Raw genomic sequence first — 14,236 nt, 5'->3', positions numbered from 1 at the left:
TATAATAAGGGTTATTTTCTGAATGTAAGGTGTACTGTAAAAATTTTTGGCAATTTTGATAGATTTTACAGATTTTTTTCAAAAATTTTTATCAGCAAATGATTTTATCGGTGCTTAGTTTACATAATTTAACTAAATTAAAGAGCTTTTTTAAAAATATTTTCAAAAAAATGCAGTAAAGTAAAAAATCACAGAATGTTTTAATTATATGGCACTTTAAAGACGATGTATTTTCATAAAAACCGTTATTTATGGAAAAATTGCATGCCATAATTTTCTATTTTCATACTAACTCTCTTAAGTGGAGTATATCGAAGTGTTCTGAATTAAAAAAATTTCAAAAATACTTCAAACGAATCGACGGCTGATCAAAAAATGTTTACCACAGTAAATGTTTTAATTCTGTGACCACCACTGTATATGTTTTTTTTTGACATTTTTTCAACACAAAACTAAAAACGCAAAAAAAGAATGAAAAGTTATGATTTCTTCCTAAAATCCAGTATGGAATGCGTAAAATGTTTGTTTCATTCATAACAAAGTAAATACTTCCAGACGAACGTGTTAAAAACTTTGTTTTCATTTCAATTAAACTTTAATATATTTCAATTTATTGGAGATTGTATTCAAAACAATACACACATACACAAAATATTTATTTTGATTTGATGGAACAAGCCATCTTGAGAAAAAATTGTAATCATTTGGTAGCTGTGCCCTACCTTGTAATAATTATACCATGGATGACACCTAACTAAAATCTGAAAGTTAGCACCGATCAAAAAAATATTTCTTAAATATTTGGTACCAGGAAATGTGTTTATGAACGTTACCTATATTATGTTGAAACACGCATTTATTTCTTCGGATATACGAACATCGTTCCCGAAGGTATATATGTAATTGTTTTTTAAATAATCTTTTCAAAGTTCAAAATTTTGAAAAATTTGTAAATACACAAACAAATGAAAAGAAAACACTACATTTTTGACGATGATGAAATGTTTAGAAAATATAAATTTTATTTATATTTATTAGTCGACTTAACACTGAAATTTTCTTGTGTGATTTATACACAAAAACAATACAAAATATTTTCTTTGAATGCTGGACTTAATATGTAAGACTTCATTGGTTATTACATATTCTAATACTATATACAGTACGTGATAAAAATACATTTATATACCTCTTATTTTTTAACTCTTTTTATAATTATTGATTGCTGAAATAAAACAGTAAGAATATGTACAGAACAATAGAATATATATATGAATATATAAGAACACAATAATTAATTTCGACAAATATATACAGATGATAATAATATAAATAATATAAGGTGAAAACAAAAGTGTAACCTAAAACATCTAATTTATATTGACAAGGTGTGATTATAGTAGTTTAGGAATACTTAAATCAAGTAAACACTATGATTCTTCATCTGATATTACAATCTCCTCTAGAGTCTTCGTCGTAGATCCGTCTGTAGACACTTTGCTGTTGTTATCGTTGCTTTTAAATAATAAAATGTCTTCGTCCAGACTAGAAACAGATACAATTTTAAAGTCAGCGGTAGCAGTGGTAGTTGATGGACTGGTGCTGGTGTTACAAACAACATGTCTGTCTAATTCCTTTAGCTTGCCATTGGGCGGAGTTGCACTCGCTATATCATTTGAATTCGTAGCAGTCTTCTGTTCTTTATTTTCTAAAATGTTGTTGTTTATATTTAGGCCCTCAAATATATGCGATGTATCACTATTTATAACTTCATATTGTAACGTCGAACTGTCTTTATCCTTTTCTTGGTCTTTCTTTTCGTCTAGTACTGTGCTGACAAGACCAGCATCTTTATCTGTGCTGTCATTGTTATCATTATCCGATTCGTTTTCCGATATTTCACCATTCGCTAATGTTTCTACTTGTTCTTCAAGATTCACCTCTTCGTCATCGTCTTCTTCATCATCGTCTTCACTCTCATCTGCCGCAGTTTCGGATGTCTTGTCTTTGTTCACCTCATCCGTTTCATATATTTTTGGTTTATGATCGGGTTGGGTGTCCGCCTCGGTTTTTTGTAACGTGACACTGGACGTTTGTTCATTTGAATCATTTGTCGCAGCCTCCTTTATGTCTCCGCTTATTTCTTTATTGTCAGCCTTATTCTCTTCGTCGTCCTCTTCGGGCATGTCTTGCTTGCGTGCATATTTTTCCAATATGTCACTAATTTTCTTATGGTTTTTCTGATTTTCACTTAATTTAGCCGCTAACGCTGGATCCACAAGTGCAGGATCTTTAGAGTTACCACCATAATGCGTGACTGTTTCATACAATTCAGCTTTGCGCCTGGATTGTAGAAGTTTTCCCACCTTTATGAATGCGTCTTCAGCTAAATATAGTAAGAACAATAAATAAGTATAACAAGGACACAGTTTCAATCGCCACCTACTTACCAATATTTTTCATTTCGAAGTTTACTAATCCGAGATTGTATGTTGTATTGCAGTGTTCCAACATTCTAAGTACATCAAAGTAATCAGGAAACTCTTTTGTGCGGTTTATAAAAGCCTGTAGTGTTTTATTAAATTGTGGTATACAAGTTTCGTTGAATTTTATGGGTTTCTTCACCAATCTGCGCGCATTTTTGCTCTCCCCAGTAAGATCACAAATTTTTTCATAAATCTGAAATAGATACAATTTTTGAATTTCTGGTATTACTAATATTCTCTCAAGTATGCCAGATGAACATGGCCACTGTAAGTATTTAAAAATATTGGCTAAAATACCTATTTATAAGCTAATATTAAAAAGTGCTTACCTGACAAGCTCTCTTTTTAAAGCGTTCGACTTGAAGAAAGCTGGAGTCGTCATCATCCCAATCCACAGCTGTCTCTTCGAGTACTTGAATTCTCTTTGTTAAAACATATAACGCCTTATTTAACTTTTTGATTTGTTCATCCAATTTTTTGTTGCCAGTTGAAATATTGGTAGGCGTTGCCATCTCAGTATTGTTTGCAGAAGAAGTCGTTGGCATTGGATGGGTGTCGTCTTCTGCAACAGGTGTTTTCTCTTCATTTTTTTCTTGAGGCAGTGGCTCAATAACTTTAGCTTTGCGCCTCGCTTTTAGTTCTTCTACAATAGTCTTCAAGTTATAATAGACTAAATCTGGTTCAGCACGTATCGCTTCCACAACCTTTTGTATATTTTTTCGAAAACTTTTCGATTTCACAAAATCCTCATGAACTTCATAGTAATATTTGATGAGCTTAGTTTTTATAAGTTTTTCCATATCGTCTGAACGATCTGCTTCTCGACATGTTTTTATGAGTTCAGCATATTCAGGTTCCAGAGGCGGCCTAGACTGAGGCTTGACCTTGGCCTCTTTGTCTTTATTGTTTTTGGGCTCCTTTGTGGCTGATGCATTTTCACCATTAATCTGTTTCTTGTCTGGCGTAGTTATTGTCGACGGCATATCGGTTAAATTTATAACAGTTGTAGGATTCCTTTCCGGACTGTCTGTTAAATCCAATACATCATTTGATTTGATTGTTGACGAAGATGTTGGTGACTTGTAGGATCTAGGTGAGTGCATATCCATTTCCACGACATCATTATTTTGTTTGTCGTTTGATAGTCGAGCCTTACTTCGTTGCTGTTGCCACGCCTCGTCAGATGATTTCAAAACCGTCGTTAGTTTCGCCCGTTTTGTCGATTTGTCAACTCGCCTTGGTATTGTCGGAGAAACTGTTTGAGAAGGCGACGGCGTTTTTGACGCAGATGGAGAAGCAGCGGGTGAAGGAGTGGTCACAGGTTTTGGAGGCAAATGTATTTTGAAATTATTGTTTAAATTATTAAGATTTAGACTAGTGTGAGCAGTGATGGTCGTGTTGGGAGGCAAATTTGGATGAAAAATAGGATTCATAATCATTTGATCGTTCAATCCTGTAAATGCTGCTAAGTTGTGAGGCAATGTTGAAGGACCAGCCGCCGAATGGACACCGGAGATCATTGGCATAATCGGCGGTAATGGAGCCATAGTTGTTGCGGCAGCAGCAGGAGACATTATATTTGATCCACTCATGTTGTTGGCAAATGATTTAGCTGCCAATCGAGCCTGGGGAGGTGTTGGCGTCTTCCTTTTTCTTGTAATCTGTGCCGCCAAACTATTCCCTTGAGCCAATTTGGGAGGTGTAGGAGTTTGCCGCTCATCATTAATGATACTAGTAATAGCATGATTTATGGTACCAGACTGGAATTGGCTTATTGGATTGTTCGGAACATTGAGACCTTGTGCCTGGGGGGTTTGACGTTGGGTGACGGTTATTCCACTAGGAATTGTTCTTTGTTTGGAATTTTTGACTTGTGATTTCGATGTAACAGAAACATCTGGTGATGTCGTTAAACTAGACTTTTTTGGTGGACTCTGCAGAAATGAAAAAAAAAAAAAACAATATTAGATTACCATTGACAAAAATAGTTATTGGTTTAAATTGTGTCTTGTTTTCGAATCCTGTCGGTGTTTACTGTTTTATTATGGTACTTAACAGTTTCCTTAACACATCCCTGTTAAAATTGTTTATTTTGAAACTAAAAGAAAACGCGGGAACCCATCAGTTAACAGAGCTCTGTTAAGTTCGTGGAGACTTTTTTCTCCTCTATTTGGTTCATCTTAGATTCGATTCATTAGTCACCGCCTGTCTATTAAACTAATTGCGTGTTATTCAATAGCATTTTTGGTGTAAACTGTACTCAGAGAAGAGCAATTAACAATAAAAAGTAAAATACTGCAAAAAGCAGTCTGAAGATATACACGGTCACACTCCGGGCCACAGACAAAGTCAGTGTATATGTTGGAAATATGTATGAAATGCACACTATACACTGACGTATTCGCTCACTCACACACACAAAAACAAAACAAGATTTTTACTGTTTTGTTTTTATACTTTTTTGTAGACTTGAACAAGAGAGAGAATAGTGATGTGGAAATTGATTTTGTTGACAGAAACAAAAGTAGTCGGCAAAGAAAATTCACAATTTAAATAATTTTCCGATATGAAAGGAAATTCCCACTACCGAAAACTCATATACACAATCAAGAAATTATTTTTGTTTACATTCTTTTAATTTTCTCTTATTGTATTTTGTTTTGATTGCCAATTTCACAACACCATTAAGAGTTAGGTCTCCAGTGGTAAGATTTTACATCACTAACGCCTAACTCTCCACTTTGGGGTAAAAAGTAATCGTTTTTCGTGTCAAAGCACCTATACAAACAACACGAAACACACACACAACGCCAACACACATTAAGCTTTTTCTTTTTCATTCATTTTCTTAAAACTTTATTCTTTTTACCTCATCCTCGTCGGACGAATCTAGCACAATAATTGAGCTCATTCTTTTCCGACAGCGACAAATTTATTTTCAATAGGCAAGAATTGCTTGATTTTTGCTAAGGAATTCGGAATAATTATTTCTTTTTTAATTTCTTAGTATCCTTATTTTTTTCGCTTTGTCGGGCGGCACTTAATTTTTACACACATTCAACCTCTTCTCACAAAAACTACTACGACGACGTTGACGATTATCTACATGCGAAGTCGAATAATTGGTATTTATGGCTTTTTCCTTTCATTTTTTCCACAAAAAATTCTATTGAGAGAGCGCAAAAACACATGTGAAATGTCTTTGGTCCGTAGTTAGTGGGATTTTTTTGTTTATTTCAGAGATGTATTCCATCCGTACTTTTCCTATGGCGAACCGGGTATTCGGATATCTACTAAACAGAGTTACCAAATGCTCACAATATATTTGGAGAGAATGGGAAAGAATGCACTGAACGTATATTTGAATATCAATGAAAAAAGCGTTACATGTTTAAATAAGATGTAACCAGAGTGGAATTTATTACAGTTATAAGGACGTCATAAGTAATTGGCTTTTACACAAAGCTGGTGAAATTTATTATTTGTTTTTTGAATCTACTCCCAATTGCTCACAATATATTTGGAGAGAATGGGAAATGAATTGAACGTTTCAGATATTTGAATATCAATAAAAAAACAAATTACAAATTGTAGTTTAAATAAGATGTAACCAGAGTGGAATTTATTACAGTTATAAGGACGTCATAAGTAATTGGCTTTTACACAAAGCTGGTGAAACATTTAAAGTCTACAATTTATTATTTGTTTTTTGATTTTTTTATCAACCACAAGGAAACGATAACACAAACACATATCGTTAACATTGTGGTTGTTGTATTTTCATAACATATAACGCGATTTTACTATTTTTTTGCTTGCTTGTGCCCTTTATAAGGACGTCATAAGTAATTGGCTTGGACACAAAGCTGGTGAAACATTTAAAGTCTACAATTTATAATTTGTTTTTTTATTTTATCAATACTCCCAATTGATTGATTCTGAAATGAGTTTTCGGTTAACATTTGGTCTGTTCCCGTACTGCAGACATCTACTAGATTTTACTATTTTTTCGATATCATAAAGGAAAATTCGTTATCGTAGTAAAAAGTAGTACATTCTTGCAGTACGGGAACAGACCAATTACAATTAATTTCAACCAAAAAATTTCTGTTTGCTTGTTGTTTCTGAATCTATCTTAAATTAATAATTATAAAGCTGTTTATCATGGTAATAAATTGAAATATATCTGGTATTCCAGATTGGAAGAACCCAAATTCTACTCGACGATTCATTTAGTTATACGTTAAAAAATTAAAAAAAAATCGTGGCTATGTTTGTTTTTTTACGGAACAGACCATTACATGCAGGATGTTCACCTCAATATATCCTCTTATTATAGTACAATGGGAATTTAGTCTAAAATTAGAACCGTTATGCATTCTCTATAATATATTTGATATCGAAGAAAATAGTAAAATCGAGTAGATTCTTGCAGTTCAGGAAAAGACCAATTATCACAGGAACTTTAAAAACAATTGGTCTGTTCCCGTACTGCAAGAATCCACTAGATTTTACTATTTTCTTCGATGACATAAAGGAAAATTCGTTGTCGTAGTAAAAAGTAGTAGATTCTTGCAGTACGGGAACAGACCAAATATAAATTACATCATCGCGTTTATTTATTTATTTCAAAAAATGCAATTTGAAGCCTCAAAGGCTGATTTTTATAAAATTGCAAACTTTTCTCATACGTTTGTTTTATTGAGTTAATTGATGCGTGCAATGAAGTGCTAATTCGCTTCGGACTGATTATATATTTTTCTTAAAGTCTGCTTTACCGAAATTAAAATACACATTTGCATTGTGCAATTATTAAAGGAAACTTACAATTTTTTTCCAAATTCCAAAGTCGTAATAATTGTACCATGATTTCGTGTATGTATGTGTACTATAATAAATAGTATATCCGATGATTTTATTTAAGTTCAAATTTAATTCAAATAAAACAATTAATTATGTGTGAGCAGTAATATGCAAAAAATGGTAAAACCAACAGATTCATAAATTTTAAACACAAATTCGTTGAGAAAATATTATTAAATGTGTTGCTAACAACCTCCTTTTTAATTATTTTGTTTGTATTTCTATTAAATGTCTTGGCCGATTGTGTGTACTCTACTTCAAAGTAATCGATAAACACAGTTTATAAATACAATTATCGGTTTTATCGATAAAATATGCATATGTTTCGAATCGGAACGGTATAGGAATTTATTTTTGCATGTTTGACAGTTTTCATTTTATACTCGTCGAGTTAAGTGGTTGGGTGTTGAACGGTCTTAGATATGTGTTAGGCGTTTTTGGAATTTTGTGGAACCGTAAAGTGTATCTGTTGTTTATTATTTTAAATGTTATATCAAATTTTGCATAAGGATTTATGATGTCGACCTCAAGCTAGTCCCATAGAATTTCTTGAGGACAAACAACAAGGACAGTCTACTTTGTTTTTGTTCACACCAATATAGAGATGTAAAAATATTTATTATGTATTGCGTATATCCGGGTATCGGGTTCAAGTGAAAGAAAAATAGCCTTGAAAAAAAAAATAAATCATGTCCTATGAAGTGTGCACTGCCCAATAAATTTACTAGTGCAACCTAAATGTTGTGAAAGTCAGCTGTTAGTGTAATTATTGGAAATATTTCACTACAAACGACAAAAGTGGCGGAAACGTTTTCACCATAAACAACTCTCTGTAAAAATATATAGTGTAGTTTTAAATAAAGCTGTATTTATGAGTGCCTATGAGGAAACAGACGCAGCGACAGTTTCGCTTTTAACGGGAGTAGAAGTAGGTTCTAAGGCCGCTGGTGCTGCAACGACAAAAGTATCTGGAGTGCAAAGAAGTCGATCTCAAGTACGTGGGGGCCTTGTAACAAAACGCAAAAAAATGAGTCGTCGGGCAAATTTGATTGGGGTTTGTGGCGTAAGTTGCTTATGCATACTGCTACTAGTAGCCACCACACAGCACAGGCCACTGCCATCCTCACTTTCTTCGTCGTCAATGGGTTCAGTGAGTAACGTAGATAATAATGGAAATAATCTTTTAAATGTACCTTCTGGAGGTGTATATACCACTGGAAATGGCAATGGGCAATTGTATAGCAGCCTATCAACAATAGGAGAAGTCGTTGCCCAGCAAAGAGCAAAGATTGCACAAGAAATGGAAAACTTTGAATATCCTGCTGGTCGTTTCGGTGTGGATGCAGAAAAATTGTCTGACCTTACACCAGAAACTGAAGGAGTTCCTGTGCGCAGTATGGTGCTCACTACATGGCGAAGTGGTTCTACATTTTTGGGAGACATTCTGAATGCAATGCCTGGAAACTACTATCACTACGAACCACTGTTACATATTGGCATTAAACAAGTGCGTACCCCCGAAGAGGAGGAGCAAGCCATAAAACATCTGAAAAGCTTGTTCTACTGCGATTATTACAATGACATGGAAGATTATTTGAATTACGGAAAGAAAAACGTACATTTATTTCAACATAACAAAAGACTGTGGCAGTTATGCAAAGAGTATCCCCACTACTGCTGGCGGCCCAAATTTCTTACACCCATATGTAAACTATTTCCCTTACAAAGTATGAAAACAGTGAGACTACGATTAAGTACTGCCGAAAAGTTGTTAGAAGATAAAAGGTAAGTTAACTACATACTACCTTATTTTCTCATAAGTATAATAACTTAAATTTTCAATCATTTCATATAACGTAAAAAATTATGGGTTTTTTGTCGTTATAAGCTATTGTGATTTTACTGCAGTCTGTTATCACAACATATATAGTTTATTCCAATAAGCAATACTGGTCGGTATTTTGATAGATCCAGGCTTTAAATATAAGTATATTTTTATCCATTCTCCTTTCTTATCAATCAAACAGTGGCATAAATACGTATAACACACATACATTCCATATCACATAAATGTTGTTTCTCGTTGCGGAAACTTGTATTGTTTAAGAATTTGTTATTTTTTTTTAACAAAAACTGATAACGTGTTTAAATCAGTTGAAGTACATATGCATATTGAAATTAACCAATTTGATACAAAACATGTCATGCGTTTTTGCTATTTAATCTCGGTAATTAACGACACCGCGTTAATATAAAAATTGTCATACAAACATTATTGATAAGCTATGATTTACGGGTTCACATCGATCTATATAATATCATCATTGGGAATATTTGTTCATGTACAAATGAACATGTAAGCACTCATAGCAATATGTAAACAAATAAATATAAGTTGTGTTTTTGTTTGATTACGTTTTGCTAGCTATACGTCATTTTATCAAACGTTCCATGTCATTCTCATCGCCAAGTATCGCAGTCTTAGTATATGAATAAATAATATCGTTCATATCAAGTGTTTTATCTATTCAATTGTGGTATCACAATGCCGAGCAAATTCATCTCATTGTATAATCATCTGAGTCACCTACATATGTACCTCTTTAGTAGTATATTCTTGAAATAAGAAATTTTAAGTAGTTGATCTCAGTAAACTCAATTTAGAGTAATTTTTGGATTTTGGACTTGCGCTGAAAAGTATTTTCTTTTCTTTAAGTTATATCGTTCAGTCTACCCTAATACACATAATGAACGTATGTATGTACATAAATGTCTTGAGTAGATTCAACACTGATGACAATTGTTTTGTTGCCCATGTTAGTTGTTGACGTTGTCTGTCCTTGGTATTGTATATTTATTCATGTATCGGATTTCTTAAACTTTCTATGCATTTTTGGTTAATGTTTTGATTCTCATTTCTGTTTGCTTTTCTCTTTCCCATATTTCTGCAATAAAAACATCCATGAAGACACACGCACATTTGTTTTTATGTGACTATTTTCCTAAGATACGTACATGAATAAGATTTTGCAGCTCATTTGTAGGTGAGACATTTAACTCATTTCAAACTCAGTTTCTAATTTCACCATTTCACTTTTTTGTATTGTTTGCTTTCATTATCTCAACTCAATTTGAAAGAAAATTGTGGCTGCACTTTTTCTGAAATTTGCTAACATTGAGTGTTGTTGCTTGCTGTTTGCTACAACTATTTCCTTTGACTTGTATAAACAAATTATTCTACGAAGTTTGGAATTTATGAACTACTAGGGCGGAAGCAAAATAGTACGATAACAATGAAAGTAATAAATATATGGGTACATGTTTTGAAGTAGCTCCCATTTAAGAGTACCGCCCCATTTGCGGTATTTTTAAGGTCCTAGCTTTAACCGAAGTTACTGTAACTTGACATATCGATGTGCTAATTTACAATCAGAAGCTAATTAAATTTTCAACATTGCAAATATTTATTCAGATTCATATTTGATTTTTGTTTTCACTAATTGAGAAAACGTTTTTAAAGATATGGGGGTGGTCTACTACGATAGTCCACATTATTAAATAATATACGTTTCATTTTATCCGGCACTATATCAGTAAATGTATTCGAAAACATTTGTTTACTAATTCTATAAATAAATCTTCCTGTATGGACTCTGGCCACATTATTGATATACATTCAAGATTAAATATGCCAAGAGAGAATTTTTAATTATTGAGTAATAAACGTTTAACATTTTATAAAATTGGTGATATTAAATTTTTTGGTCAAATATTGTTATATATAGAAATGGTGTTAAAACTGTATAGTTAATTAAATTAAAATTTGGTGGTTGTTTTTATTTATATTTATTTTTAGCGGTGCACTTTTGAACAGCGCCCCTTAAGTCTCGGTTTAAAATGTTTTCTACCAGCAACCATTTTTTTATATGACAATATTGTTCTCTAGCATCGTAAATAACTAAAGTTGTCGAAAAAATGTAATGAATGAAGACGTTTTCGCAGTGCCATTGTAAACTTTTATTTTTTTTTGTTTTAATGCGCAGAAAGAATTCAATGATCGTTTTCATTAGTTAAACAATTTTTTGCATGTATTTTCTTAAAGAGGCATCACAATAAAAATTAATATGGTGAGAATTACAGTTAATTTCGTAGTATTATTAATCCATTCCAAATTTAAAGAATATGACATAATAATCATTTATTGTAGGTAATATATATATCAAAGGAGCCCCCTCTCCCCTAACAATCGTACCAAAAAGTCTTCTCGAATTGAACACATGCTATGTTCATAGAATAAATTTACTCATTAATCGCCATTTCTATTTTAAAACAGCACTAACATTCTATTGGCGATGTGTATTTAGAAAAATCATTGTGGAAAGTGTATTATTTTAAATAAAATAATTGCAAACTGTAAAAGTACTTTCACTACAGATATCTTCCATAACTTTCTGTATTCTACTACATTAGATACGGTCAGTGCTATTTAAATGATTCCGTCTATTACTAGTTACAGTATTAAAAAAATACTGGAACAGTGAATAAGTTTAGATTTTAATACATAGAAATAGTGTGATTGTTTGTTTGCGTGTGCTTGGCTTTTGTCTTAAAATAATACACGAAAGGAGAAGTTTAATGGCCCTTAGCGTTTATACTCATTTTTGAAAATGGGCCAAAATGTCAGAATGGAAAAAGTGGAAAGTTGTGCTTTGTTGAACGAGAGGTTAAATGAAAAAAGGGCAGCAGATGACCTAATAACATAGCTGAAGCGGAGGTTCACCTCTTTATAACTCGGGAACTACTTAAGTATATGGAAAAAAGTGAATAGTTTTGGGTTAATTGATTTGTCGTTGCAAACTGTTCATGATATTGACCTCCAAACTTTATTTTGGTGGAAGCTGTGTCTACTTTAATGTAAAAAAATGTGTAAAAACACGTTGAGGCGAACCAGTTTTTTTATGTTCCCTATCGGTTTGTGACTAAGCCACTCGTTGCACGGTCTTCCTGTCAAAATAAAACTAGAAGCCAACAAAATGAGGACTACGGCCCTTATGTATCATTTTTCAAAATTTTAATTGCATCTACCTTTAAATGATGCTGACATTTTGAAGCTCGATTTTGAGTGTTTTTTTAATTTTACTTCTAGCTTTAATACGCAAACAGGAATTTATAAAAATCGATTATAAGATTATTGTAGTCGCGAATCTGCGTAATTTGATATGTATTTTGTGTATGTAGTATGCACAGCTTCACAGTAATACTCATCCGAAGGTGCGAATTTTGAGCGATCAAATTTCTAAAAAACCTATTTTTCGGGCCAAATTTTTAGATCTGTCAACTGAATGATATGGGTACCCGCGATCAATAAGGTTTTTTACGTTTCGGATGATATACAATCTTCTTCGTGAAAATCCATCTACTAGAACGGCGGGAACTGGCCTTCCAAGAACACGAAATTTGTCAAAAAATGTTTTTGAAAATATCGCGGATTTATTTGCGTTTTCTGTGTATCATTTCCGCTTCAATAAATGACCTCATATGGATTTTGATCTTTTTCGAAAAGAGAACTTTAAAAACTTCAGCCGAAAGAGAGATGTATGCAATTTATCTCAAAAATAGATTGTGCTGGCACATCCATGGTTCTTAATGGACCACATTGAAATCGGTATAGATCGATGTATTTTTTAGGGTGCACACCGAAATCGAATGCGCGTTATGGCATATGAAGTTTTCGAAAATTATTCGCGTTTTACGATTTTTTGGGTACTTCAATGTGACGTGTGGCACATCTTAGCCGTCAAATGAAATTTCGCAAAATATATATGGATTGGAAGATAAACTTCAGTACTTCCTGGAAACCGCATGCGCATCAAATGATTTTGAGAATTACGCGATTTACACGCAATTTAAAATGTATATTTCATAATATTATTTTATTTTAAGATTTATTCCTATTTATAGAACCCCAAGATTTATCGGAAGGGTCTTGATATAATCCGCAAGGCGTATACTTATACACAAAAAGTGATTATTATTATATATGTCAATTTTTCGTCGAAATTCGGGTAAAATAGCAGAACAACCCCAACATTTTTTTCTGAAATTTCTTGTATACAATTAAAATAATAAATATGATGACATTATTTTTTCGAACCAAAAACAAATATTTTTCCTCAATATCTTGTTTTGTTGTCGCTGTGATTTAGAAACCGCTACACGGACTTGTGTGATTTTGATATCATTTGATTCATCATGGTGTTTAGATTATGTAGATATTTTTAAATTAATTTTTAGGTGTGTGAATGTTATTAATATAATGAAAATATTGATGTAATCTGCTATATATTTTTTTATTTTTCTTATATTTCGCGAATATGTGCAACTTTATCGTAATTATTATAATATATTCATATTCTTATTTTACGGAGGAAGATATATATCAACGTTTTTGGTCAATATAATAAACGGCGTAATTTTAAGATTTATTTCTTATGCCCAAAATTAAAACCTCGATAACTTTTGCGCGCATCAACCAAAAATTTGATTCCGAACGGTTTCGGAGTCAGAACATTTTTCTCTATATGTGTACCAAAAATCATTGATGTGCCACAAAAACAAAAAAGCTGATTTTTTGAAAATGGAATATTAAAAAATTGGCAATATTGCCCATATATGTATGTATTTCTGGCATTTAAATTTATAAGTACATTTTTTTGGAAACAATGTAAATTTTGTATGTGCAATACATCCTAAAAACTATTTTTCTAAAAAATGTTAACCTAAAAAGAATAAATGTCTATGATTAGCGGGAAAATTAACAGCTATGAACTATACAGAAATTTAACAAATATCGTAAAAAAGGTGAAAATCAAAATGAACTAACATGT

General features: G+C 32.4%; 3 protein-coding genes across 3 annotated transcripts in view; 1 reads left to right on the top strand and 2 right to left on the bottom strand.

The window, feature by feature from the left end:
* LOC133325781 (eukaryotic initiation factor 4A) overlaps positions 1 to 13,982 on the bottom strand; it is a 207,919-nt gene extending 193,937 nt beyond the window's left edge. Inside the window, exon 1 of the mRNA XM_061534504.1 lies at positions 13,976 to 13,982. Within this exon, the coding sequence (XP_061390488.1) occupies positions 13,976 to 13,977 (2 nt within the window). The 5' untranslated portion in view covers positions 13,978 to 13,982. The remainder of the gene's footprint in view (positions 1 to 13,975) is intronic.
* LOC133325775 (daxx-like protein) lies at positions 1,431 to 5,397 on the bottom strand. Its single transcript, XM_061534496.1, has 4 exons — positions 5,356 to 5,397; positions 2,816 to 4,420; positions 2,451 to 2,679; positions 1,431 to 2,386 (listed from the first exon to the last, which is right to left on the bottom strand). Exons 1-4 carry the CDS (start codon positions 5,395 to 5,397, stop codon positions 1,431 to 1,433), a joined length of 2,832 nt encoding a protein of 943 aa, XP_061390480.1.
* Positions 8,362 to 11,423, top strand: LOC133325765 (uncharacterized). The gene is made up of 2 exons (XM_061534487.1): positions 8,362 to 9,134; positions 11,393 to 11,423. The coding sequence occupies exons 1-2, from the start codon at positions 8,377 to 8,379 to the stop codon at positions 11,421 to 11,423; spliced, it is 789 nt and encodes a 262-aa protein (XP_061390471.1). The 5' UTR covers positions 8,362 to 8,376.
* Positions 13,983 to 14,236: the final 254 nt, after the last annotated feature.

This window comes from Musca vetustissima, unplaced genomic scaffold (assembly GCF_032173495.1).
Source record: "Musca vetustissima isolate MV318-11 ecotype Yass unplaced genomic scaffold, APGP_CSIRO_Mvet_v1 utg37729, whole genome shotgun sequence".
NCBI lineage: Eukaryota > Metazoa > Arthropoda > Insecta > Diptera > Muscidae > Musca > Musca vetustissima.
This window is presented reverse-complemented; position numbering and strand designations above follow the sequence as displayed.